At 35.9% G+C, this 25,780-nt stretch overlaps 2 protein-coding genes across 5 annotated transcripts in view; both read right to left on the bottom strand.

Annotated features, from left to right (window-relative positions):
* LOC111059681 (lysine-specific histone demethylase 1A) overlaps nucleotides 1–25,780 on the bottom strand; it is a 449,197-nt gene that overhangs the window by 137,648 nt on the left and 285,769 nt on the right. Inside the window, exon 12 of one of the 4 annotated variants that reach the window (XM_039433013.1) lies at nucleotides 4,680–4,714. The exons of the other annotated variants lie outside the window; for them this stretch is intronic. Coding sequence (XP_039288947.1) covers nucleotides 4,695–4,714 — 20 coding nt within the window. The 3' untranslated portion in view covers nucleotides 4,680–4,694. Of the gene's footprint in view, nucleotides 1–4,679; nucleotides 4,715–25,780 lie in introns of those variants that run through there. 4 annotated transcript variants of the gene reach the window in all.
* On the bottom strand, nucleotides 10,406–11,953 carry LOC120352445. The gene is made up of 2 exons (XM_039433017.1): nucleotides 11,742–11,953; nucleotides 10,406–10,855 (listed from the first exon to the last, which is right to left on the bottom strand). Exons 1-2 carry the CDS (start codon nucleotides 11,844–11,846, stop codon nucleotides 10,451–10,453), a joined length of 510 nt encoding a protein of 169 aa, XP_039288951.1. The 5' UTR covers nucleotides 11,847–11,953; the 3' UTR covers nucleotides 10,406–10,450.

Raw genomic sequence — 25,780 nt, 5'->3', positions numbered from 1 at the left:
ACCTAACCTAATCTGACTCAAAGTGGAAAAGTTTTAGACTAGTCGACAACAAATCCAAACAATAGCTAACCTTATTCTACCAAACCTAACCTGATAAACAAAAACCACTTAACCTAACCTAATTATTTAAACGTGACTTAACCGAACATGACCTAAACAAAGCTACCGAAGAGATTTGGTAATTGAATGTTCGATAACACTATGAATGCTAGGAGTGATCATAGACTTCAAATTTTCCAAGTAACTTCTAAGATCGTACACACGGGTTGACATTCTTGGGCTAAAAACAAATTGATCCAAACCCTAGAACAGAGTCATGGACATGAGTGGTCAACATCAGCTAAGAAAAAGGCAAAACCTGGATCTGAGTCCTAAACATACTTCATCAAAGAAAAGTAGTTTAAATTTGAATCTTTAATCAATTTTTCAACACATCATCTGGTTCATATGATACATGGGTTATCCCCTTCTCAACAGCAGGCAGAGGTAATTTCATTAGTTCAGTATCGCCAACAAAAACCACCATAGCGTTAAAGCGTGCTTGTTATCCACATGAGTTATGAACTCAGTTCTTTGAACATGACAAAAACTAGAGACCTTCAATGAGAATGGTAATTGAAAGTAACAACGACTGTTCTTCACACTTCTGCAAAGAAGCAAAAGAAATTGAATATGTTGAAAAAGAAGAGTGTGGAGAAAAGACGAAGAAGAAGAAGAAGAAGAAGAAGAAGAAGAAGAAGAAGAAGAAGAAGAAGATGAAGAAGAAGAAATAGTAGACAGGCGGCGAGTAGCAGACAGACAGGTGATTGAAGCAGTGAGATTGTGATGAGAGCTGAACAAGAAACAAAACTGAGTACCACAGTACCTACTGAGCAACTTTACGAGGCAAGAAAAACTACCGCCACCAAAGAACATCACTCACTAACCTTCACTGTCAGAGTTTTCATCTTTTCCATCTTCCACTTTTAAAATTTCCTCTTATTCAATTTTATGATGATATAATAATAATAATACATATGATAATAATACATTTGATTGAAAAAATAATATAGATAATGTCTTACCCAAGACTTACTGTACCTACAAGAGCTACTGTACCATACAATATTTATAAGAATAACAAGCAGTTAAGCAATAAACAACTCCAGCAGATACATTGGAAAACATACAAAAAATACATATGTATTTCTTTCTTTAAATCGAAATTGTGATTGATAACAGCATTAAGTTGTAATGACTTGATAATGGCATTATATAGCCGAAACATGTCGTGATTGAACAATTTTGAAAGGGTACTTAGATTTCTAATTTGTTATTATAAAAAATACAAAATTTTAGATTTCTATAATGGAGCTACAATGAAATAATAATGAACAATAGCTTAAGAAACAAATAGCAAGATTCGAAAAATAATAGAACATCACACAAAAATAATTCATTACTGCATGTAAATGACCTCATGAGAAAGGTCTGGATTCCCTACATTCTTCTAATTCGTAATCTACTGGTGTAATTGTACATTGTATTCCACTTTTATTGTAATCCACATGAGAAATTATTTTGTCAAACAGAAAATGAATTATTTTTTTGCATTATTTCTTTTTGATGGAGAGTTGTATGACAGATGTATGAGATGGGACGAGAAAGAGAGATTCATATTAATGGATTAGGAGCAGGAAGAGATAGGTGAATGATGAGTAAGGCTAGGCGCACACCAGTCAGTAAAGACAAGACATGATCAGACTCGTTCAGTCACAATACTTCAATTAGTTGCTAAGAAAGACATGTCTAATTGCAGTTGCGTCATAAGCAACAATGTGAAGTATTGTGACTAAACGTGTCTGATCATGTCTTGTCTTGTCTTGACTGACTGGTGTGCGCCTAGCCTAAAAAAATGCTGATAGCATGTATACCATATTGTTTCCTTATTTTCCACATTATGAGTAATTTCAAGGCATTTTCATCTCATCCCTTATTTTGAGATTTGATCTTTTCAAGTATTCTTCAACCCGCACCACTGCTATTACTATACTGCTTATCATCAATAATTATTACAAAACTTATCACTACACTTATTATACGCTCCTCACTTTTCTATCAAATCTATTCATTTTCATTATCTCTAGGACCATCTCGTTTTTGAATCGTCATTTACAATCTGTCGATTTTTTTCACTCTAGTCTGGGTACCTACTCTTCCTACTCCTCAGATTCACTCTCCTCACCCACATCACTTCTCACTTTTCCACAGGTTCTCATCATTTTCCAGCTTCTTTCTTTTCTCCAACCCGCTCTTACTGTTCAATTTTCCACCAACATTCTGTTCCCACCTCACGCCTGTTGTGTTTCTTTGATCAGTGCGCATGCCTGTGGTTGCCGATGGAGACCGATGCATCCAGTGTGAAGTGTGCGCGCGCAGAAGAAGAAGAAGAAGAAGAAGAAGGAGTGAAAGAAAATGTAGAAGATGAAGAAGAAAGAAACGAAGTTGTGATGAGAAGATGATGATAGAGGGTAGCTGCACTTCAAGAGAAAGAGAGAGTGATACAGTGATGAGAAGATGATCAAGGGTAGATGCACATCATCAAGAGAAAGAGAGAGTAGATGTGGTGATGACAGGTGAGGAGAGGTGTCTAGTTAGCCGGTATGATGGATCCGATCAATTATTCCCACGGAGAAGCAAGCAGACACAACTCGACCACGATCGTTTTTGAAATAATCTTCTGCTGCAAGCTGACTACAGAAATCACTGCACCAACCAAAAAAAGAGAGAAATATATAGAAAGACTGAGGGAAAGAGTGCAAGAGAGAGAGTGTGAGTGATATAGGAGGGAAACGGATAACACAAAACAAACATGGCGGGAATTATAGGGGGGGAGGTGTGGGGGGCACACAAATCATGAGGCGAATTACAGGTAATGACACCCCCTTCAAGTCGTGCCGGATTATCGGGTACGAGGCGATGAGCGGTGCCAACCCCCGAAAAACCGACCGAACGTGACACGACGCCACGAAGTGATCATTTTCTCATTCCCACTTCTTCTATCTCCATTCTCCCTCTCCACCACATTCAAATCCACGATCCTACTGCTCAAACCTACGACAAATTCAATCACTCGTCACTAACATTAGTCATCAATCTCTCAAACAAATACGAAATATTTTCCTCATCAGCTAAATTAACACTCATGTGCAACTCCATTCCCTCTAGCCTCAAGCAACTGCATTTTTCCTGTTTCTCCGATTGTGTCTTGAGGCATGCATATGTGATTACCATACTACATAGTATTCATTCCAAAACCGATTGTTGAACCGGAAAATTTCGACTAGAGTGTGATCATAGTGATTTGATAACTTGCCAATCAAAACATGTAATCTTTTTTTTGGACTTGGAACTTGTTTTTATGGAGATTGAATGGATATTCCAATCAAAATAACTACAATGTTTATATTAATAATCAGTTTTTGACAACTGTATTGGTTTTATTTCAATTGGTAATAAAATATATAGGATTATACTAAGAAAACTGGAATTAATAATAAGACTGTTGGAGATTTGGTAAATAATAAGAACGATTTAATAAGAGATTTAATTAATAATAAGACTGTTAGAGATTGGTTGATTTGTCTATTCCATCTATCCATAAAAAATCCATATATGTATGTAATGGTGAAATTTGAGTATAAAAGCTCTGTCATTTTTTTCAAATTGGTGAAATTCAAGGATAAAAATCTCAAAGTATAAATCAATGAACAACATCAGTGATCATGATTAAAAATGAAAGGACAATTTATTATAGAATAATGTTTCAAAACACACTGAAGAAATTATAACAAATCACACTCTCTCCTATGGAGTATTCACCCCTAGAATTTTAGTTATATAGAGATAGAGAACTACTCTCTCTGAATTCAAATAACACTAATTTTCTTATTGATTCTTATTACTCTATGAGTATTACTGCTTGTCATCTAATTTTTTCAAAATGTTTTCATACATCTATTTTTTACACCCTTCAAATTGCTTATTTATAACTGGAGGGTTTAGGAGTTTTAAATATTGTTTTTTCTTTGACTAGGATACATTGAAAATACCATTACTAAACTGTAACGACATGAGAATCTATTCAAATTTTGTCTGTTATTCAAGATACCCCAACAACTATTTCAGCCTCTATAACGGGTTCAAGGAGTAGATGCTTCCATCAAATTACACCTTCAAAATTAGTATATGGTTAGGGCAACTCTGATAACCGATTACTTCCTCTTTCCTATAAAAACAATCATTTTCTAATAATTGTTCCCTGAGCCTCGTTAACCAAATGCCACAAACATATTCAACAGTGTACACACACATGGAAAGATCCTAGTATGGAAGCAGACTTTGCCCTTGCAACCCTTCTGGCATACAGTTCGTATCAAGCTGAGCTTCAACAGATTTAATAGCATACCAATTGGAGCCGTTCGAATTTTACAAAGTACCTCTGAATCAACAAGAAATCGGGAGATAGCATTTGGTGAATGAGGCCAAATGTAACCCTAATCACTCTAATCTAACCCCAACACAACAGCAAGTCTAAAATTACATTATTACAGTGCAACAGGTTTACAGACTGCACCAAACAAAAGGAGAGAAATCCCAGACAAAGCCTTTATTGGAAGTGGCGCTGAAAGGTAAAGTACATGCTTGAGAATTCTTCAGGAACAAGTGATCCTCCCTGAAAACCAAAGAACACGCTGATCAGTCTTTGAGAGCGTTCTCCAACAAATTATAGAGCATGGTCTTCAATAATCCTCACTCATGCTTAATCACGCATGTGAACAGTGATAATCAATCGGAAATTTGGAACGGATTGGACTTTAAACGCTTCCAGACGAAATTATCAGGGTTTGGGGCCAATGGAGTAAAACTTAAAAAATTTATTAGTGAAATTCGTATTTTATATTCACATTATAAGCAATCTCTCATAAATTTCATTGCTATCACCCAATCAGTCATATAAATAGTGGATGATAATTAACTGTTTCTGTGAGTAATAAATGAATAAAAATTGATCACAGGAGACGGTAAAAGACCAAACTGTGAGATTGGTAATGATCCGAATCAATCGATTACAGTTACTCTACATTAGTTCATTGGAGGGAGGAAAATTATATGATTCATAAAGTATTTATGAATAATTACTTTTCGTTCCCAGGTTATGATGATGGGAGGAATATTATTCTACAAGGGAGAAATGATTCGTTCTGATCTAATTAATTTTATTTTTGCATCAATTAGATGGAACAGTTACTGTTGTCCCATCTCATCTAACATGAATTTGTTGACCCAAATCAAGCAAGAAACGTTTGGGATGAGAAATTATTTAGAAAATATCAAATGAAATATATTCTATAAATGAATGATTAGTAGGTACTGTTGGAATTGAAAAATTTGGAAACAGAAAGATTACCAATAAAAATGAGTAATTAATATAAGCTTCATAAAAAAATCTGGTGTGGCGCACTCACACAACTTTCCTTGCCGTGTTCCCGCGCATCTCAAGTCTACTATTCAGAGATTTGAGCCAGCTGGTGACAGGGCAATAACGCTGGAGACACACGAGGTCTGCTATCTCTTCATAGTGAATCATTTAATAGAATCAACAGTTGCCAACAGTTTGCAATTGGATAATCACATTTTCTGGAATTTCGAGCTTATTTTTAATTTTAGTTGAAAATGTTACTGAACATTAATTGTAGAGATTCTCATGCTCAATCTATTCCACTCGAAATTTTTTGTTTAAATTGTATTTGAAGCCTGATAATTGAGAATCTAAAATCGAACTTAGCATAGATGGAGCGGAGCTCCTGAAATTTTTACAGATATAGGACTTGTGGCAAAATCGTTGGAGCCGTTTTCGAGAAAAAGCGAAAAACCCTGTTTTTGACAACATTTTCGCCATTTTAGCCGCCATCTTGAATCGCATTTGATGGAAATTGTTCGTGTCGGATCCTTATATTGTTAGGACCTTACAAAAACCACTTTTTTGGACTCAGGGAACCTTGAAACGTATAGAAATTTAGAAATTGGAGTACCTTAATTTTTTTCGGAAAGCAATACTTTCCTTACCTATGGTAATGAGGCATGGAAAGTAAAAATGCTATTGAATGTGTAGAAAGGAGAAATCAACGGGAAAGAACTAGCAAGAAAAGGCATGAAGATATAGTGATCTTTGAATGAATGGAATCAAGATCAATTTGGTGATAGTTTAGATAGTTAAAGGCAAAAAATTAAGTGAGATCAGCCTAGTTCTGTAACAACACGTGCTACACTTCTGATTAATTCCTTCAACACTGTCCAAACACATCTCGAACATTCCTACAGAAACTTATAATCAACAATCCTATCAACGAAACCCACGTTTCCAATAATTTAAACTAGCACGCACAAACAGTCCAATCTACAATTTAATTAACGGATTAAAACACGAACTTTACATCTCTATTAATACTCTCCACATAATAGATAACAACAGCATTTGGGCAATCGGAAACTCGTTTCAAGAGGACAACAAGAAATCAAATGCCAAGATCGAGCAAGTGAAATTTCATGTGAATGGTGTGTGCTAATATGAATAATATAGAGATATATCTAGATGCAATGTGGTTAATGCTACTGTGAATATTAACATGCAATATAACCTGCTGGTTTTACTCACAGTGACGCGCCTTTAACTGACCCACATTTGAATAAAATAAATTCAGGCGCGGTGTCATTCGTTGTATTCAAATTACTATAATTTGAAATATGGTTCCGACTGGCTTTCCATTCTAATTTGTTGGTCGATTTCCACAAGTTAATGACTGCAGTATAAGGTTAGGCATCCACCCATCCCGTCCGATACAACAATACAGGTATAAAGACACAACAGTTACGCAATACTACTTTGACTATATTATGATTTCGGTGGTTGATAACTTTACTATCTCTCAATCTGTTACCTCTCTTTGTCTTCTGATCTGCACAATATTAAGGATCTGATCTCTTTCTCTATCTAATCCTCCACCACGCTACATTAATCTTGTTCAAATACCATCACGCGGTGTTCCCAAGGTCCTTCTTCACAATATTGTTTGTATTGAGGCGCATAATATTGCGGTCGAGCTTCGATTGTTTCACTCTTCAGTAGCCTCGACGTTTTTCTGGCTCGATATCATTCATGTGAGCAGCCACCTTAAATCGTGGCTACAGTTGTTTTTGCAGGTATTGTATTAGATTCACTTCAAACATTCAACATTGTTTAAATAGAAAACTTTGGATTTTTCCATTCAGAACGCTGACACTTCAAAGGGACTCTCACCATCGTTACTTCAATGTCAGCTGAAGCCGCAAATTGAAGAAATATCCGTGCAATGCACGCCAATAACACGATTATTTTACTATTCAAATCCATAATAACCGTAGAGGTTATGGGAGAGTATTCAAATCTAGTTCACATAGGCCTACCTCTCTTCAATATCAAATAATTGTTATACAATGCATATCAGATAGAAACTATGAACTGATGCGTTGCAAACAGCAACTGAACTTTCAACTAAACATTCAACAAAGCTTTCTGTTTCATCTTCTAGCTCTCACATTTCATATTTTGGGGATTTTCTCAGTTTCTACATCTAGGAAGAACTAGGTGAGTACAGTATTGACATAGAGAAAAGATAGCGTAAGAAGATATCCCATGGTATAGGTCGTTTATGTTTCAAATTTCAAGCTGATAACTGTCGACTACTATCTATTGTTACTGTTTGGCCGGGTGAGAGTGTAAACCTACGTTTACACTATGTAGCTGGAGAGCTATATAGCTCTGCTATAAAGCAGAGCTATGTAAAATTTGAGCTACATAATATAGCTCTGTCTGCTACATATAGCTCTGCTAGATGTAGCTCTGCTATAAGTAGATTTTAACGCTTATTTTATCTAGCAGAGCTAATATGTAGCTCTGCAAGATATTTGGAATAAATTTCACTGTTCAGTCCCCAGCCAGATGCCGAAGAAGAAGGTAGTTCTTGCAGCAGTCGCTGCTTTCGCTGCAGCTACTGTGATATTTTCAGCACAGAGAGGAGAAAGAAGATTTGGATAAGACCCTCCCTTCAGGCTAGAAAACTATACAGTGGTAGTGAACTTTTGAAATACCAAAATGAGGATGATAGAGACGATTTGACTTATGAAATTCGTTGCGATGGTAGTTTCAAGAACTTTCTTCTAATAATGTCAAATTCCAGTTAAATTCACTCTCCATTTTTGCACAATAATATAATTATACATTAGAAAGAAATGCTTGTAATGCGCAGTAGCCTACTAGCACTCTGACAACAAATGAGTAGAGTATATCAGGTGATCATGTGTAAATCCAGGAGGCACTAAACAGCTGCAAACAGCAGTAAACAGTTGCGGCAGCTTTCCTTCAAGGACAGAGCAGCTACATCTAGCTCTGCTATAAACAAAAATTGACATATAGCAGAGCTATATGTAGCAGAGCTACATGCAGCTCTGATTCCCTTTGATGTTTGCCAAAAACTTTGAATAGCTCAATTTCTGCTATATAGCTGAGAAAATAGGCTTAAAACTGCTATATAGCAGATTTCCAGTGTCATTTTTTGAGCATGTAGCAGAGCTATATAGCTTGTCACGTGGTAATTTAAAACCACCAAATATTTTTAAATGAGCCAATGAAATGTAATAGAACTATAAAATTGGAAAGAAGGTTAGACCTACCCAAAGAGTAAATCAACTCAAATCAAGTATTATTAGCGATTAGGAGTAATAGCATTATCAACAAATGATAAGAAAACATGTATAATTGTGATTTAATAATTATGAGAACCCATTGGTAAGATCAAAAAATTATAAAGCGGCATACCCATATCAAACTTATAGACCGAACAGGTTTTTATTGGCAGAATTTTGTATTGACTGGAAGTCTAAATATCAGCATTAAATATAATATATTATGAATTTGAAACTCACTATTGTGAATATTGGCAAAGCCTGTGATAATTATTCAGATTTTTGAAATAGATTATTTAAGTGAATTATAGTTATATCGAATATCTTGTGCACATCTTTTTTGTGGGAATATATTTTGTGTTTTATGTCAGCATACAAATCGTAGAAATTTATTTTATCCTAGTTCATCTCGTGATATACAGTTTGAGCTGTTTTAATACCAACAAATATTTAGCAGCACTTAAAATTATTGAATCAAGTAATATTAATCCTATTCAGAGCACTCAATATTTATCATCCTTTGATGATATTCCTCTCATCTACCAGAACAAGTATATTAAGAAATTATATTAATAAGGTTCCAGTTATATCATATAAGGATCCAGAGAGCTTCAAGAACTGGCGTTGTAAGTTCTAAGGAATTTTGAAAGGGTATATGGTGAATACTTGTATTCACGACGAGCGTTTTAAGAATCAACTAGAAACAACTATAGTTGGTCCTGATTATTCTCTAGTGGTACATGGTTACTGATAATCAGTCATCAAATATTCTTTTAATTTCCTTACTGGTATTCTTCAAGAATTTCATAGAAGCAGCGGTAAGAATTATCAATCCCTGGTCCTTGAACCTTATGGTGATTACTTATATTTGGAATATTCATGTTTCTACCACTGAGCTAGAGCTGAGGTTTGAACCCAGTAATTTTGCGAGCCGGAAGGCCTTAATTTTTCGTGAATTTATTCGCAAAAGAGGGAATTTGGAGATGGCTCTTATAAGTATCAGAAACACCGTATCAACTGTGAAGGATTTACAATTCACAACTTCACATAATAGCTTCACAACGTGGGACTCTATCATAAGAGATAAGCCCTCCAAGGAGCACAACTTTACACAATGGTGCCCAACGTGGGGCATGATGAAAAGCTTACCTACTCAATCTTACTATCAATGATTAATGAAATTATTGATAAAACTGAAAGCTGCAAGAAACATAATCTGAAGTTGATTCGACAAGATATATATGATAATCTATTGTAAGTTCTGGCTAAAATAATTGAGTTGCTCTTCAAATTAAAATTTTTCAAGCTGCATAAATACAGACAAACTGTATCACACGAGTTTGATAACATAATTCTCATAATAGAGAAAAGATTGGATGGAAATTTCCATAAAAGTCTATAGTAAAATTTTGATTTTGATTTTTTGAATCTAGATATTGTATGCTGACCAGGGGTATAGATTATTTGAAATATAATCGCATAGCTATTAGTAAGGAAGATAAAACCCTACCTAAAATTTTAAGAACTATATTAGTGTAATTTGTAAGCCATACCTGTCTATTGATGTCCGTTAGTAATATATGTACATGACACTTGAAACTTTTAACAACACACAATTTTATCCAGAATAGGCACTATCACTGAATCAATTTTAATATTCCTGAGACTTGGCAACACACTTGGCTATTTACTCGAAGTATTCCATAATAACGTCACCATGAACCAGTCGCCAGCTAACTCGCAAATTTCCTACTTCAGCGACCACCCCCAAAACTATGCAGCTACGACACCAGCCAATCAACAACCCCAGGACCATGCAGCGGAGACCCCACGAGAGAGAGAGGGAGGCAGCATATGCTCCATCAATTTCGACCCGCAAAACTTGGCCCAATTGTCTTCTACGAAGATCGATAACGTCGTTGATGCGATTAATTCCGATGAGAGTCCGGCTGAGGGAGATGAGGGAGTGAGGGCGTCCAACCCGGTACCGGCGTCTCCGCAGATCGCTCCAAGCGTCGCCGAAGGAACGGAGAATGCCGCTACCCAATCGCCATCCGATATCGCCAGTCAACCGCCATCCGCAATCACCAACCTAGAGAAACACAACACCACATTAGACTCTTCAGTCGGTTATATTACCAATCTCATAGCAAATGATTCTACAAATGAACTTAAACTCATACTCAGTCAAATCTTAGCAAGCCAAAATAACAACACTAAAGCCATCCAGGATAAAGCGGAGGAAAATACCAAGCTGTACAAGAGGAGATCAAAACGGTCAGACAGGATGTCAAAGCGTACAAGGAAGTGTGGAAAAAATGGAAGAAAAATTTTCTAACTTCAAAGAGGAAGTGAGAAATATAATTGATACCAAAATAGATACACAATCTGCAGTCATCAAAAAGTTAGAAACACGCATAGATGACGTTACCTGTCAAATAAATGAGCGGTTGAATGACGTACCAAAGGAGGTTGAAAAACAGGTGAGCATGTTGGGTAAGGAGCTAGGCACCACTATCATGGGAACTGTCATGGAAAGGGTGTTAGGAAATAAGGGCGAGATAGAGGCAAAAGTGGAGGAAAATAATAAGAAAATAGTAGAGATAGTCAAGGAACAAAGTAACGTGCAGGCATGTATGGCAAATTTAGCGGAGGAGGGGGCAAAATCAAGTGAGAGATACGGCATGTTGGAGAATGCTATAGGCGGACAGCAGTTGAAGCTAACCGGATTGTATGACGAAGTGAATGAGAACATAAAAACTATAGATGATAAATGGACCACAAGTGAAGAAAGAGTCTCCAGACTAGCGACATCCATGGAAAATATTCCAGCCAGCAGAATACATTATATACCAATTGAACCAGTAAATAGCACTCAACCTTTCCAAAATCTTGGAAAATTTGATAATTCCTACCGTCACATGCAACCCAAAACCATTTGTGGACCAAATAAGAGCCGTTCAAGAACTGACACCCACCTCTTGGTTAATGTGGCGTTTCCAACTGTCCAGTCTACTACTTGGCGAGCCACTGATGTTTTTCCAGAGCCGGATGCGAGATATCAACAGCCTGGAGGACTTCATCTCCCAGTTCCTGCAACAGTATTGGAGTAAATGTAAACAGATGGACGCATTGTCGGAAATTATTTTATGCACTTACGATAGTAGAAATGGACAATCCTACACCGATTTTATAACAGATTTGATGTATAGAAACTATCAGTTAGACGAATCTCTAGCTGATTCATCACTGGTCCACATCTTATCAAAAAAGCTTCCTTTCAATGTTCGTATGACACTGGCAGTATCTTCGATTTTCCAGTTGTGAGGAACTGATAGAACATTTACATTCTATCCAATCAGCTACTTCTGAGCCAAACCACTTAAATAATCGAGCAAAAAATTTTAATCAACAAAATAGTCATTTTAGAAAAAATTATAATAGTGAAAACTATATTGCAAACGCTGGAGCAAATGCGCAAAGTGCAAAGTACACTGAAAATAATTGCAGAAACAGATTTCAATATCAAAACAGCAAACAGTACTATAGAAAAACATATTATGATAACAGAGATCGCTTGAATAGAAATAATAAACAGAAAATAACTTTCACAAATCAAGAAGTAAATTTCACAAAACAGGACGAAAATAATCCAAATAGTAACAGAGCAAATACATCATACACAGTAGCACATACAACAAGGACAACACAAAATCAACATGCAAATGATCCACCACCAGACACACAGGAGCCCATACAAGACAGCCTATCACACAAAACCGCCGCCCGCCATGCACTTAAAACGCCCTGTAAACATCAATCCCTCTTGAGCCTTATATTTCCCACTGAAGAACCATCACTGCAGGAAGAGCAACCCGCCACCGAGGAACACCAGGTTACAGTAGAGGAATTATGTAATATGGAGCAAACATGCGATCAACCCGTTTTGAACGTCACACCTGCGCATCAAGGGACCACCACCAAGCATCCGCGCACCGAGCCTACACCCGCGCACCAATCGACCCCACCGAGGCACACCGAGGACAGGAAGAATGACACCAGGGAGTATCGGGAGGACAACATCCAGGACAAGAGGAGCGACCACCGCAAGGCCCGGAGGCGGAAAGTCAGGCGGAAGAAAAGAAGTACCGCGTGCGACGATGGAAGCCGCATGCACGTTTCAAACGCCCGAGGAGGACACCGGACCGAAACCAGGATGGAGGACCGGAGATCGACGGCATGCATCCGCGGCACATTCGCTTTAAAGCAGAAGATCAGCGATGTGACCGGCAAAATGGATCTAATAAATGGAAGGAGACTGGAGCTAACGGAAGGACTAATAGGGATTCATACAGGGTTAAAAACGGAACTGAAAGGAAAACTATGATTGAAACATGCATGGATGATAATAATAAAGTGGACTACGTATTGAGTTTGATGAAGGATAAACAGTGTTTAAGAAGATTAAAAGAAATAAGAAATTATAATAAGAGAGTGAAAGTACCTGACTATTACATGTTGAGAGATTATATTGTTAAAGGAATGATAAATGTTCTGATGTATTGTATACTATTTGTTATGGCTGTGACATTGATAAAGGACTGCGTTGTAGGTATGATAGAAGATATTATGTTGTTGTTATTAAAAGAATCTATTATTGATGATGGGAAAGGTAATATTATAAAAATGTTTATTGTTGTGAGCCTACTAATTTATAACGAACTGAAACCGAGAATACTAAATGAAAGTGAAAGGAAAAATGCATTAAGACTACAAGATCATTGGAAAAAGAATGGACTGAAATATATTACCATTAAGGAAGCTAAGAATTGTTTGAAAAGGTATACAAGATACCGGGGTTTTATATTTATGAAGGATAAATCATCATCAGGACAGCCTCATCTATAAATAACAACCGGACAGCAGCCGTAACTGAACGTAATACAGTTCAGTTGTATGAAGAAAGCAAACCAAATTTAACTTGGTGGGAAAATATTTCTAATCTCAAGCCGTATTATCGAGACAATAAGCGATAAGGATATAAACAATAATATTTTGATTAAACGTCACTGGCCTACCTGACAAGATATACGTACCAGACGAACGCCAACAATAAACTTAATTAGCAGACGAGTATCCACTTCGAATAACAACACCTGAAAATAAAGAAATAAAAAATTTAGAAACCATCTTTAACACCTTTCTTATTAGTGAAACAAGAGAATAAATAACTTCTAATGTTAAAAGCCAACTTACCGTTGTTTAGCCAAAAGAGACATCAAAATGGCGACAAGTGATGAACCGAAACCAATGGAAACCAGCTGTCCACTACGAAAACCAGAGTAGTCAATGCCTATTAAATCATCTAAGTTGACACCCCCAAGAAAAATACAAGTGTCATATAAATGTGAATTGTATGTAGAGATGTTATAAAAATATCATATTATTATTATTTATGTATAAACTAATTAAGAAAATCACTAAAATTATCCGCCAAATGATCAAACCGCATAGTTACCACCAAAAGCATTAATCCAAAGTCTCAATGTATTAGATGAATAAGAAGTTCTTGTTGATAAAACCTACCAAAGATTATCCTTAAAAATATCCATTATATGAAAGCAAAGCCCAAATTCTGCAAGAGAATGAAATGAAAATGTACAAGTCACTGTTCTATGTTGAGGGAGAAAAAATATTATATTCTGCAAGTCAGAGAATTACCAGTTTGTTAGGTTGGCAATGATTTTGCACCAACGTTCAAATGTGCTTCTGACCTGAGGGCGGAGCGTGGATTAGAAAAAAGGTTTATATTGTGTATTGTGTGTAGAAGGAGATTAGCCGATGTAAGGCGTATGTATTTGAATTGAATTTATTTATTGTTGTATATGTTGTTGAATTGTTAGGAGGTAGGATTCTCAGTAGAGTTATTAACAGACTTTGTAACATGTATGATTTCTGATCCAAAACCAACTGGATCATAAAATTATATTATATTCTCGAATTGTCGTTTTAAATCAGAAATCAGAGGGCGTTTTGTGTCACGTGGTAATTTAAAACCACCAAATATTTTTAAATGAGCCAATGAAATGTAATAGAACTATAAAATTGGAAAGAAGGTTAGACCTACCCAAAGAGTAAATCAACTCAAATCAAGTATTATTAGCGATTAGGAGTAATAGCATTATCAACAAATGATAAGAAAACATGTATAATTGTGATTTAATAATTATGAGAACCCATTGGTAAGATCAAAAAATTATAAAGCGGCATACTTATTATTGGCGGATTATAAAAAATAAAATGCATGAACATTGAGGTTAGAGTTACTTGTTTACATTTTGAAAAGAATTAGTCGATCTTGGATAAATCGATAATTATCAGAATCAATACTGAACAAATCAGCTGATTATTCGATCAACCCATATGACCGGTTGAATCATATAAAATTCACTCATAACGGATATATTATGTATACTAAAGGAAGTCGATGTGTAGACTTACAAACAACTATTATTTCTGTATAAATATTTATTATAATCCAAAAAAGCATGATAAATCAAGAGTATACAAAACTCATATAAAAACTAAATGTATTATCTATTAAAATCGTATGTTACGATTTATTTATGAATTCAATTTAAGATAAACACTCCATATATTTGTATAAAACTTCTTTTATTTAATTTTTTCTATTATAAAGCCGAGGAAGCCCTGATTCCCAAGGCAACCAATTGTATTGAGTCTATTAAATTGAAGGCCAATCAGAGAGTAGCTTACAGAATTATTCTAGGAAGAGGCAAATTTTTCTGAAAACCTCCTTCTACTGGCTTAAGATCCTGACCGGAGAGGATGCACATGGAGTTTAGGGTTTTTTCTTCTTCCTTTTAAAATTTTAAAACTATTAAGCCAGACCCTTTTTAATGTAAAGTATTTGTATTAAATGTTCAATTATATGTGAACTCAGTGCTGTCAAAGAGTTCGTAATTTGTAAAGATTCCCATAAAAAGAGCTAATTCGAAAGAAACTTATAAAAGTCTGGATCACGCGCTAGCCCAGCAGAGACGAAAGGAGCCTACCTAATTAATTATTGGAAATAATTAATTCAATCCACGAGACCAGCTAGAACTTCAGTTCAGTGAGTGATAAGTCAAACCAAACGAGCTCGTTTTTTCTATGTCCAGTGGGGGTAATTAATTAATAAAAAAGCGCTATTTCAATTAATTTGAATTTAAATAAAAAGTCACCACGTGTTGAACAATATTACATAGTTCATAAGAACATTTTATAAATTTATTTATTATATGTAGGAAGCTTACTTCCAAGCACAGCCCGAACTCATATAAATCCCTGAGATCTCATGTTTGAATATTAATTTATTAAATATTAATTTTGTTTATTGAACAAAGTATACCATATCAAACTTATAGACCGAACAGGTTTTTATTGGCAGAATTTTGTATTGACTGGAAGTCTAAATATCAGCATTAAATATAATATATTTATGAATTTGAAACTCACTATTGTGAATATTGGCAAAGCCTGTGATAATTATTCAGATTTTTGAAATAGATTATTTAAGTGAATTATAGTTATATCGAATATCTTGTGCACATCTTTTTTGTGGGAATATATTTTGTGTTTTATGTCAGCATACAAATCGTAGAAATTTATTTTATCCTAGTTCATCTCGTGATATACAGTTTGAGCTGTTTTAATACCAACAAATATTTAGCAGCACTTAAAATTATTGAATCAAGTAATATTAATCCTATTCAGAGCACTCAATATTTATCATCCTTTGATGATATTCCTCTCATCTACCAGAACAAGTATATTAAGAAATTATATTAATAAGGTTCCAGTTATATCATATAAGGATCCAGAGAGCTTCAAGAACTGGCGTTGTAAGTTCTAAGGAATTTTGAAAGGGTATATTGGTGAATACTTGTATTCACGACGAGCGTTTTAAGAATCAACTAGAAACAACTATAGTTGGTCCTGATTATTCTCTAGTGGTACATGGTTACTGATAATCAGTCATCAAATATTCTTTTAATTTCCTTACTGGTATTCTTCAAGAATTTCATAGAAGCAGCGGTAAGAATTATCAATCCCTGGTCCTTGAACCTTATGGTGATTACTTATATTTGGAATATTCATGTTTCTACCACTGAGCTAGAGCTGAGGTTTGAACCCAGTAATTTTGCGAGCCGGAAGGCCTTAATTTTTTGTGAATTTATTCGCAAAAGAGGGAATTTGGAGACGGCTCTTATAAGTATCAGAAACACCGTATCAACTGTGAAGGATTTACAATTCACAACTTCACATAATAGCTTCACAACGTGGGACTCTATCATAAGAGATAAGCCCTCCAAGGAGCACAACTTTACAAGCTCTGCTACATAGTGTAAACCTAGCTTAAGCACTGCACAGTATGAGAGACTATCAGCGTCACATGGCTTCATGAAAAAATAACGACTAAGCCTATCAGCTTGAGTTTATATTGAAAATTAAAACATGGATGCCCTATACCATGGAATGTCTACTTGTCCTATCTTTTCACTGGGGTATTGGGATCACAAATGAGGGATTGGTAAATTGAGTTTGTAACCAAGTTATTAAGAAAAGAACTCAAAATTGCAACATTTTGGTCAATGAATTTTATAGAAGAATGGAAACAGGAATGAAAAAGTATTATATTATTCAATTAGAAAACTATACCCACAAACGAGGAAAATGAATTCCGATGCATTTAAAATATTTCCGAGAATGAATATTTTCAAGTTTAAAGAATCAAATAGGGCTTCAAATTTTGACAAAAGATAATTCAAACCAAATAAATATTTGAGCAGCCTCGAGTGTACACTGTAAGGTTTTGAAAGAAGTTCATCTCCACAGATTTCATAATTTGATCTGATTTCAAAAGATTGTCAGGTGATTTAAATATTATGAAACCGTTTAATGTTTCATATGAAACTCTAAGACTAGATATACATTATATAGATTTTTGGACGTGCGATATTTTGACGTCCTTATGAATTCGATCAGATTGAGCGGAACTTGACAAATATCATCTGTTCAATCTGATACAATTCATAAGGACGGCAAAAATCGTACGTCCAAAACTCGATGTGTGTAACACTAGCCTAACTGCTAATGAAAAAAATCTGATCCGTGGGCGAGAAGAAAATGTCAATTTTGAAAATACAATCTGCAAATTTCAAACAGCTGAATGACCAATCCAATAACAATTCATTCCTGCTTATTGAACACTATTGTTATAGTCGGGCCAAGTTGAACAAAAACCCTAAACCCACGCATTTGTGAAGCGACAAGATCATTACGATCACAATGAACAATTGTGTTTCATTCAGGTGCCGACACAGAATATCGTCTGCCATTTATTAGGGTATGCTGAAAGTATTTACAAATACATGTGCAGCACATTGATCATAGCTTTGTTCGAGTATTGTGTTGGTTTGTATGAGAAGGCAGAAGGGACAGGCAATGATAATAATTTATAGCGGGCCCTTGCAAAGCAGTACAGTACAAGATAAGCCGTGGTGGGTGGTTGAGGCACATTAACACAGGGCACCGCTCTTATTTATAGGCCAGCCAATCGTGTTGCACTTTCAAATCCGTAAATGTATTACTTTTTCCCAACCGACTATGACTGTAGCAATGCAATAATACAAAACGAGACTCGACCGGCGCATAATAAAGAGTTGCCAAATCGCCCGATTTGCCGTCTCACTCCAATCCTATCTTCACTCAGCACCACCATCTTTGTTACAGTACACAACCTATCAATAAACCATTAATTCATTGGCAATGATATACCGAAAGTAAGTAACATGCACAAGGCTCATGTAATAAATAAGTAAATTGGCGTCATTTGAATATTTAGTGTTAGCTCATAACACTTTTCTCCCATGAGAAGAATATTGTAAAAGAATAGAATATAATAATGTTGAGAAAACTGGCATCGGAAACTCCGTGAAATATTATAGAAAAGTATTAGTGTGCAGCTATTCATTCAACAATGATTTTCAACTGGAAATCAAAGATCAAGAAACAATTAATTATTTATGTAACTCATAAAAATTCATCTGAATAAATGATAATCGCATGATCAATGAATGCTCTCGACAGTATATGCTTATTCTTTTATTCTTATATTGATTCAATGTTACTAAATTATCATGTAAAATAATTTGGTGGAGGATCAACAGGCACAACCCAAAACTATTCCTCCCCCGAATTTTCATCAATTAAAGTACTCTAGAAATAGGTTATGTTTTTTCCACTTTATAAAATGTTGTCTAATTATTTTCTCACCAAATGTGTTTATTGTTGTATGTGTTAGTAATAGTTGATAATATATTCTGTGCCTGTAAACTACAGTCAACTTCTTCTTTTATTGTACTGTTTTTATTATTGTTGTTGTATTGACACCTCTAAACACTGACATATTAGAGGAGTACTTTTGAGGGGATGTGTTGTAAAATGTACACTTTCTGAAAATAAGATGTATTTGAATATCAGTACAGTAAATGAGTTCACGGGGAACAGAATTTGTAAGAGAATTTTGGAATGAGTTGTCTCCAAGAGTCAACTCTCTTGAACATTTATGGGGGCACTGCTACTTGATTACACGTTTAATTTTTCCCATGGGAGTTTAACGAACAAAAGTTTATTTAATCAATGATTCAATTCAGGTCAGTGAAAAACTGTGGTAAGTATAGTAAGATTCGTAGATACAATTCATTGAGCTTGAAAATATGATAATAAGAAACTTTTGTTCGTTAAACTTCCATGGAAAAATTAAAGTGTAATCAAGTAGCAGTGCCCGCCAGCAAAAGCATCCATTTGAAACCCAACCTCAAAGCCCAAATATCTTCCATTTTGAATATCATGGGATAGAATAGCATCATAAAGTAACAAAGATGCCTATAGTGAAACTAACTTCAAAATGTCAGAATTCTTTAGAGATAACATCTATACCTCACATTCGACCAATACTGTTAGTTTCATGTGAAGATCACTTTAGATGATTTAGTCACGTCCTTCAAATTACAAAGCTCCAAGCCACACTTCAACTTCAGAAAAATTTGAAATATCAAGCAATAAAATTGAATAACTTATCAAGACGTTCCCTGCAGCATTATAACTATAGAAAACGCATAGAGAAGACACAATTGATGTCTTCAATTTCAAATGTAGTTCCCTGAAAATGAAGTATGCCCATTACTAGGTACCTAAGATTCGCTAACGAGACCTCAAGCACCTTTATCGACTTATGCATTATACATTAACATATTGACAAGGGGGAAACAGATCATTTGTAGTGGAGCATAGGATCATCTCCAGAGTGGAAGATGGGCTAATCCTGAGCCTCAGGAAAGTACATCATCTCTGGAGGAGTAAGCTATAATTAGAGCATATATCCGTGTTATTAGGGCGATCGTTAGTCGCTGTAAATCGTATATGGATGCTGTTAGTTGGGTTGAAGCAATGCAATTGCCGCTCCAAAACCGATCTCATCAAGCCACGGATTCACGACCTCTGATTAAAACAGAAATAATAATCAGCGGTAATAACGCGAGCAAACATCCCAACAACAAAATGTAATGCCAGTTTCAATCAGTGTAGATTGCAGTTGTACTTATACACCTCCCCTCGCCAACTTACATGAGAGAACAGGAAATTCTAATCACTTAATAGAAAAAACCACTCCTCGAGTCTCGTTAAGACTACAAGGAAATATATGTTGTTATTACTCATTTGTATTGAGAAATTTGATATTTTTCCAGAGAAAATAACGAGATTGCTGTTGGATTTGCGATTGCAAATATTCGCCAAGATTTCTATCTTGCTGTTGTTCGACAGCTCATTCGAGGAATGAAGACGATAAGGTTGAATTGATGGATCAATTGAGTTGGAATCTGTGAGGCTGGAGTGCAGATACGATGCACCAACAGAATAACACATTTTCTAGATGCATCTGTATATTGTGGAATAGGAGGAATTAACGACTAGGTGTTATTGGGAATGTAGAATAAGAACAAAGATTTATTTACAACAAGGTGTAAGAGAGCTGAATTTTATATGGGAGAAAATGATATGATAATCGATGAGAATGATATCCAAAAAAGAAACTAGAACAACATGGAAAATGGTCAATTAAGATTCACTAGAGTGTATGAGGTACACACATTATATCTCGTAGTCGCATCAGAAGTTTAACAGGGTTCCTGTTAAGTAATCGACATAACTCAGTGAAGTCGCTCTATGACATGAGTTATTAAAGTAATTATTTTCATTGGAGAAGACGACAGCAGCCCACCAGAAATAAGGCATAGGACACACGAGGCAAATCCATGCCACATCTTTAAATTTGTGAAAATTCGGCGCACGTGAGTTGTAAAATATTTTAGAGGGCCCTCAGTGATACAAATTTATAGAAATTTGATGAAGCTAACTCGTCAAAGATTACATTTAAAAATCAAGCTTGATTTAAACTTATTTGCGCAAGTAATTATAAATAAGGGAGACGTCTTATTAAGAACATTGATGAGAATTAAATATTTAAGTATCTATCACTATTTAAATTATTAAATATGCTCATTTAATGTATTTGAATATCAGCATTATTTTAAAAAGAATTACCAGAAGCTCAAAGTTCCTAAGATGAGTTATTTTATCTAAATTCCACTGACGGCCGAACTCATAACCTGAGAATTAATATTAAAATTTTTGATATTGTTGGAATACAGAATTATAATTTTTTTATTTGACAAGCGGAAGCACGTCGACAGATTGAGCCACATAAATACATATAATATATGCTGATAGGAAAATTACAAGAATTATCAATCGATATTAGTACGCATAGTAAGATTTTGAAAGAGCCATCTGTGATATTTTTTCTTGCGTATTTTCTCACATTGTTTTTTATATTTATTGTTTCATATTCTATTATTGCTCGTTGGATATAATTTTATGTATAATTATATATTTTATTTGTTGAATGGTGTACTTTTCATTTATAATCCTGTCTGCATGCATGACCAATCTTGTACTAGTATTTTTTATTATTATTGACAAATTAATAAAATTAGCAACCAACTGTATTCTTCACCGAATAAGTTGGATAAATCAGTGATATACAGTATTGATCATTAAATCTTCAGAAATATTACGTTCTCAAGATTTATTTAAATGGTTCAACCTAATTACTGAAGTCAAATTGACTGAAACACAGGGTCATAGGATAAGGCCTAAGCAGTTCCACAAGTCATAGAAAGTATAAGGAATTCTAACTAAAATACTGTCGTTGATCACACTCGGTATTATCTCACACTGCTGACCCCTTTGTCAGATGGTAACAAGCTGGATTGGTGTCGGTACCATATTGTCTTGCGCAATATTTAGAATCCTTATATTTATCTACCTCTTTTTTGGTTGACCTGTGCAGTGTGTGCTCATCTTCAATCACTCCAAATTTCAAATTCTCATCTTGAGTGGTTGCTGTGATTTCAACAATTTATTTTGATCATGCCTAATTCTTCGCCAGCAGTGCTAAGGAGCAAGCTAACCAAGGTCGCAACCGGCAGCGATAAGGGTTCGGCATCAAGCGATCGCCCTTCGTCCGCATCATCCTCGTCATCAACCAAGGGGGAGGGGTGGCCGGCTGATAAAGGTATGCTTAAACAATTTGTAGCCGAACTCTTGTCAGATAACAAGTTCCTTGACAGTCTCGTTGACCGTGTTGTGATAAAACTAAAAGATACTCTCGATGAACTGATTAAAGCACGTATCCAGAGCGAGTACGAACCGCGTTTGTCAGCGATGGAGAAAAGAATCGACTCATTAGAGGCGGAAATACAGGACATCAATAAAAAGGCAGCATCTCGATCCGAATCGTATGAGCGCAAGTTAGACGCTCAAGAACAGTATCAACGGCGTAATAATGTTCGAATATTTGGCCTGCCGGAGACTAAAGGAGAAAATATCACCGAAATTGTCACAAAACTATGTGGTGAAAGATTAAAAATTGCGGTGGATGCAGCGCAGATCGACCGCTGCCACAGAGTGGGACGTCTTCCGGGAACTGGAGTGACTCAGACGAGACCACGAGCTGTTATCGTCAAATTCGTGAGCTACCAGACCCGGCGCTCGGTGTTATCGGCGAGGAGGCAGCTCAAGGGTTCTGATGTCACCATAAGAGAGGACCTTACTAGACGAAGACATGCTCACTTCTGCGAGGTTGCCGCCAGAGTGGGTATCCGGAATGCGTGGACGGTCGACGGCAGAGTGATGTGGCGCGAGGGTGACAGAATCCATTCCAGTGAGTCGTGAGCAACAATATTGTATCTATTCTGTTTGCATTTCAGCTTGGACTAAAACTCTGAATTGAGAATTACCTAAAAGAACAATTTTTTATGTAGGCTACATATATTTTTTTCCATTTATTATACAGTACATTTAATCATTTCACCCAATTGACAGTTCAATATTATTATTGCAGTTAATAATATTCAGTAAATTATTGCTTATTTCAGCTGATTATTACGGTTAATCCAGATCACTTCTATAATTCAATTTAACTGATAGGATTCATTCATCCACTTAATTTCATTCAATTAGTCATTAATTATTTTATTTTATAGTTCTTTTAACTCTTTTAATTTCTCTTCATTGTCAGTCAGCTGGTTGGATGAAATCTGAGTCGGTATAGCATTTCTTATCAGCAAAACCTTCCATTCAGTCAAATCCATAGTATATAATTATTGTCTTGACGCTACTTTTGCATTATCTGTATTTCTGTGTGTGAATGAAGAGTAGAATATCACGTGTTCTTGTGATTGTGATCTGGTTGTCTTTCTCATCCCGTTATCGTGACTACGCCTCACTTATATGTTGCCTCCGTTCTCTGTTCTAATTCTTCCTAATCGGTAGGGTTTATCACTTAGTCAACATTAAGTTACAAGATAACATTATTTTCTTTCCTATTATTATCGACTATTTACTCCTTTTATTATTATTTTTACTTATATATAAATTTTTTTTTTTAAGTAATCTTCTCATTTTTCTGTCTCACAATGTAAATAAGTTATCGCTCATACCTATATTTATCAGCATGCAGTTCATTGCCTTATATATATTTTTTTTTCTCTAATTCTCTACCTAATTACAGTATCTTGATTGAGTTATCAGCCTTCTGCTTCTTTTTTCTTCTATCAATATTCGTTATTCTTGTAGTAGTTATATTATATGCATTAACTGTATTAGTATGTTTATAATTATCAATGGAGCCGAACCGCCTAGGCCATTTAATATAGCGTTATCTTATCGTTTCATAGCGCTTGACTTCTTCATTTGATTATTTCTTCTTCTATCTCTTATGATTCCTATATTTCTTCTATTATTTCCTTCTTTGTGTGTGTGTTTCAGTATGAATGTGACAAGTGTATCTTTTTTAGCTTCTCATTGTTTCGCCGATTCACCCCTCTGTTCTGCGTTGCAGCTTCGTCACAGCCACCTTGTCTATGCAGCAGGATGACGATGCGGCCGCGCTGAGTGTCGGCGATTCCCTCAAGCGGGCATTCTCTCCTTTCCCGGATCGACTTAAGATCGCTCATGTTAATGCGCAATCCCTTCTCTGTCATATAGATGAATTTAGGCACACTTTCGAGGGCAAAGATTGTGACGTCATTCTTATATCCGAGACCTGGTTGAAACCGACAATCCCTAATCGACTTGTTGCACTCCAGGATTATGTGCTCATTCGGAATGACCGGTTACACAAGAATGGGGGAGGGGTTGCTGCATTTGTCAAGCGTTCTCTGCTGCCTGTTCATAAGTTTTCCTCTGATACCTCCCGTGCAGCTAGACCTGAATACATGTTTATTGAGGTTAAGTGTAACGGAGTTAAAATGTTAATAGCAGTTTGCTACAGGCCGCCTCATATTGGGTATATGTCAGAATTTGAGGAAGCACTACTTGAGCTGATGGTGCCCTATGAACATGTGGCTATCATGGGTGACTTCAATACTGACTTATTTGGACCTGATACTCATGACAAAATACAACTGACCACTATGTTTTTTGCGAATGGTATGACCTTGCTGCCTCTCCAAGCTACGCACCATACATCCACTTCGGACACATTGCTTGATCTTATTGCAGTTGCCGATGTGAGAGCAGCTGTGTGCCATGGGCAGATCCCCTTTCCAGGCCTTTCTGCACATGATATGATATTCCTAGTTTATAATATTAAGAGGCCTAAACCTAAACCAAAAATAATCACTTACAGAGATTATAAAAATATCAACTATCACAATTTGTTCAATGATGCAATTAACCTTGACTGGTTACAGATATTCCAAACTAACAATGTTAATGTTATGTTGGACATTCTTAACCACAATATAGTTTCTCTTTTTGAAAAACACGTTCCTTTAAAAAATCGCAGAGTAACCAGAGATCCTGCTCCATGGCTCACAGATGAGATACGCCAGCTAATGAGGGATCGAGATTATTGGTGCAAAATTGCAAGAGCGTCAAAAAGCCCCAATGATTTCAACCATTATAAGCGTTTGAGAAACTCTTGCAAGCAAACAATTAGAAATGCGAAATCTACATTCTATCGTAACTTGATCTCCTCAAAGCGATCATCAACTTCATCTCTTTGGCGTGCTCTGAGGGAGATTGGGGCTGGCAAGGAGAGGCAGGTACCGACTGTTGCTCACTCGCTGGATGATCTCAATGACTTCTTCACTGACATCCCTGTAAGTTTGGACCAAGCTCGTGCTCACTTTGACTCTCTGCCTGATTTTCATCCCAATGAGGACTTCTACTTCTCCAATGTCACGGAGCAAGAGGTCTTCTTGGCTGTTCATCGAGTGAAGAGTAACGCTGTTGGTGCAGACGGTATCCCAATCAAGTTCATCAAAATTATCCTTCCTTTTATTCTCCCATTTCTCACCCATTTGATCAATACCTCACTTTTAAC

The sequence above is a fragment of the Nilaparvata lugens genome, chromosome 7, assembly GCF_014356525.2.
Source record: "Nilaparvata lugens isolate BPH chromosome 7, ASM1435652v1, whole genome shotgun sequence".
Lineage (NCBI taxonomy): Eukaryota > Metazoa > Arthropoda > Insecta > Hemiptera > Delphacidae > Nilaparvata > Nilaparvata lugens.
Note: the sequence above shows the minus strand (reverse complement) of the source record. Positions and strands in the feature narration are given on the sequence as shown.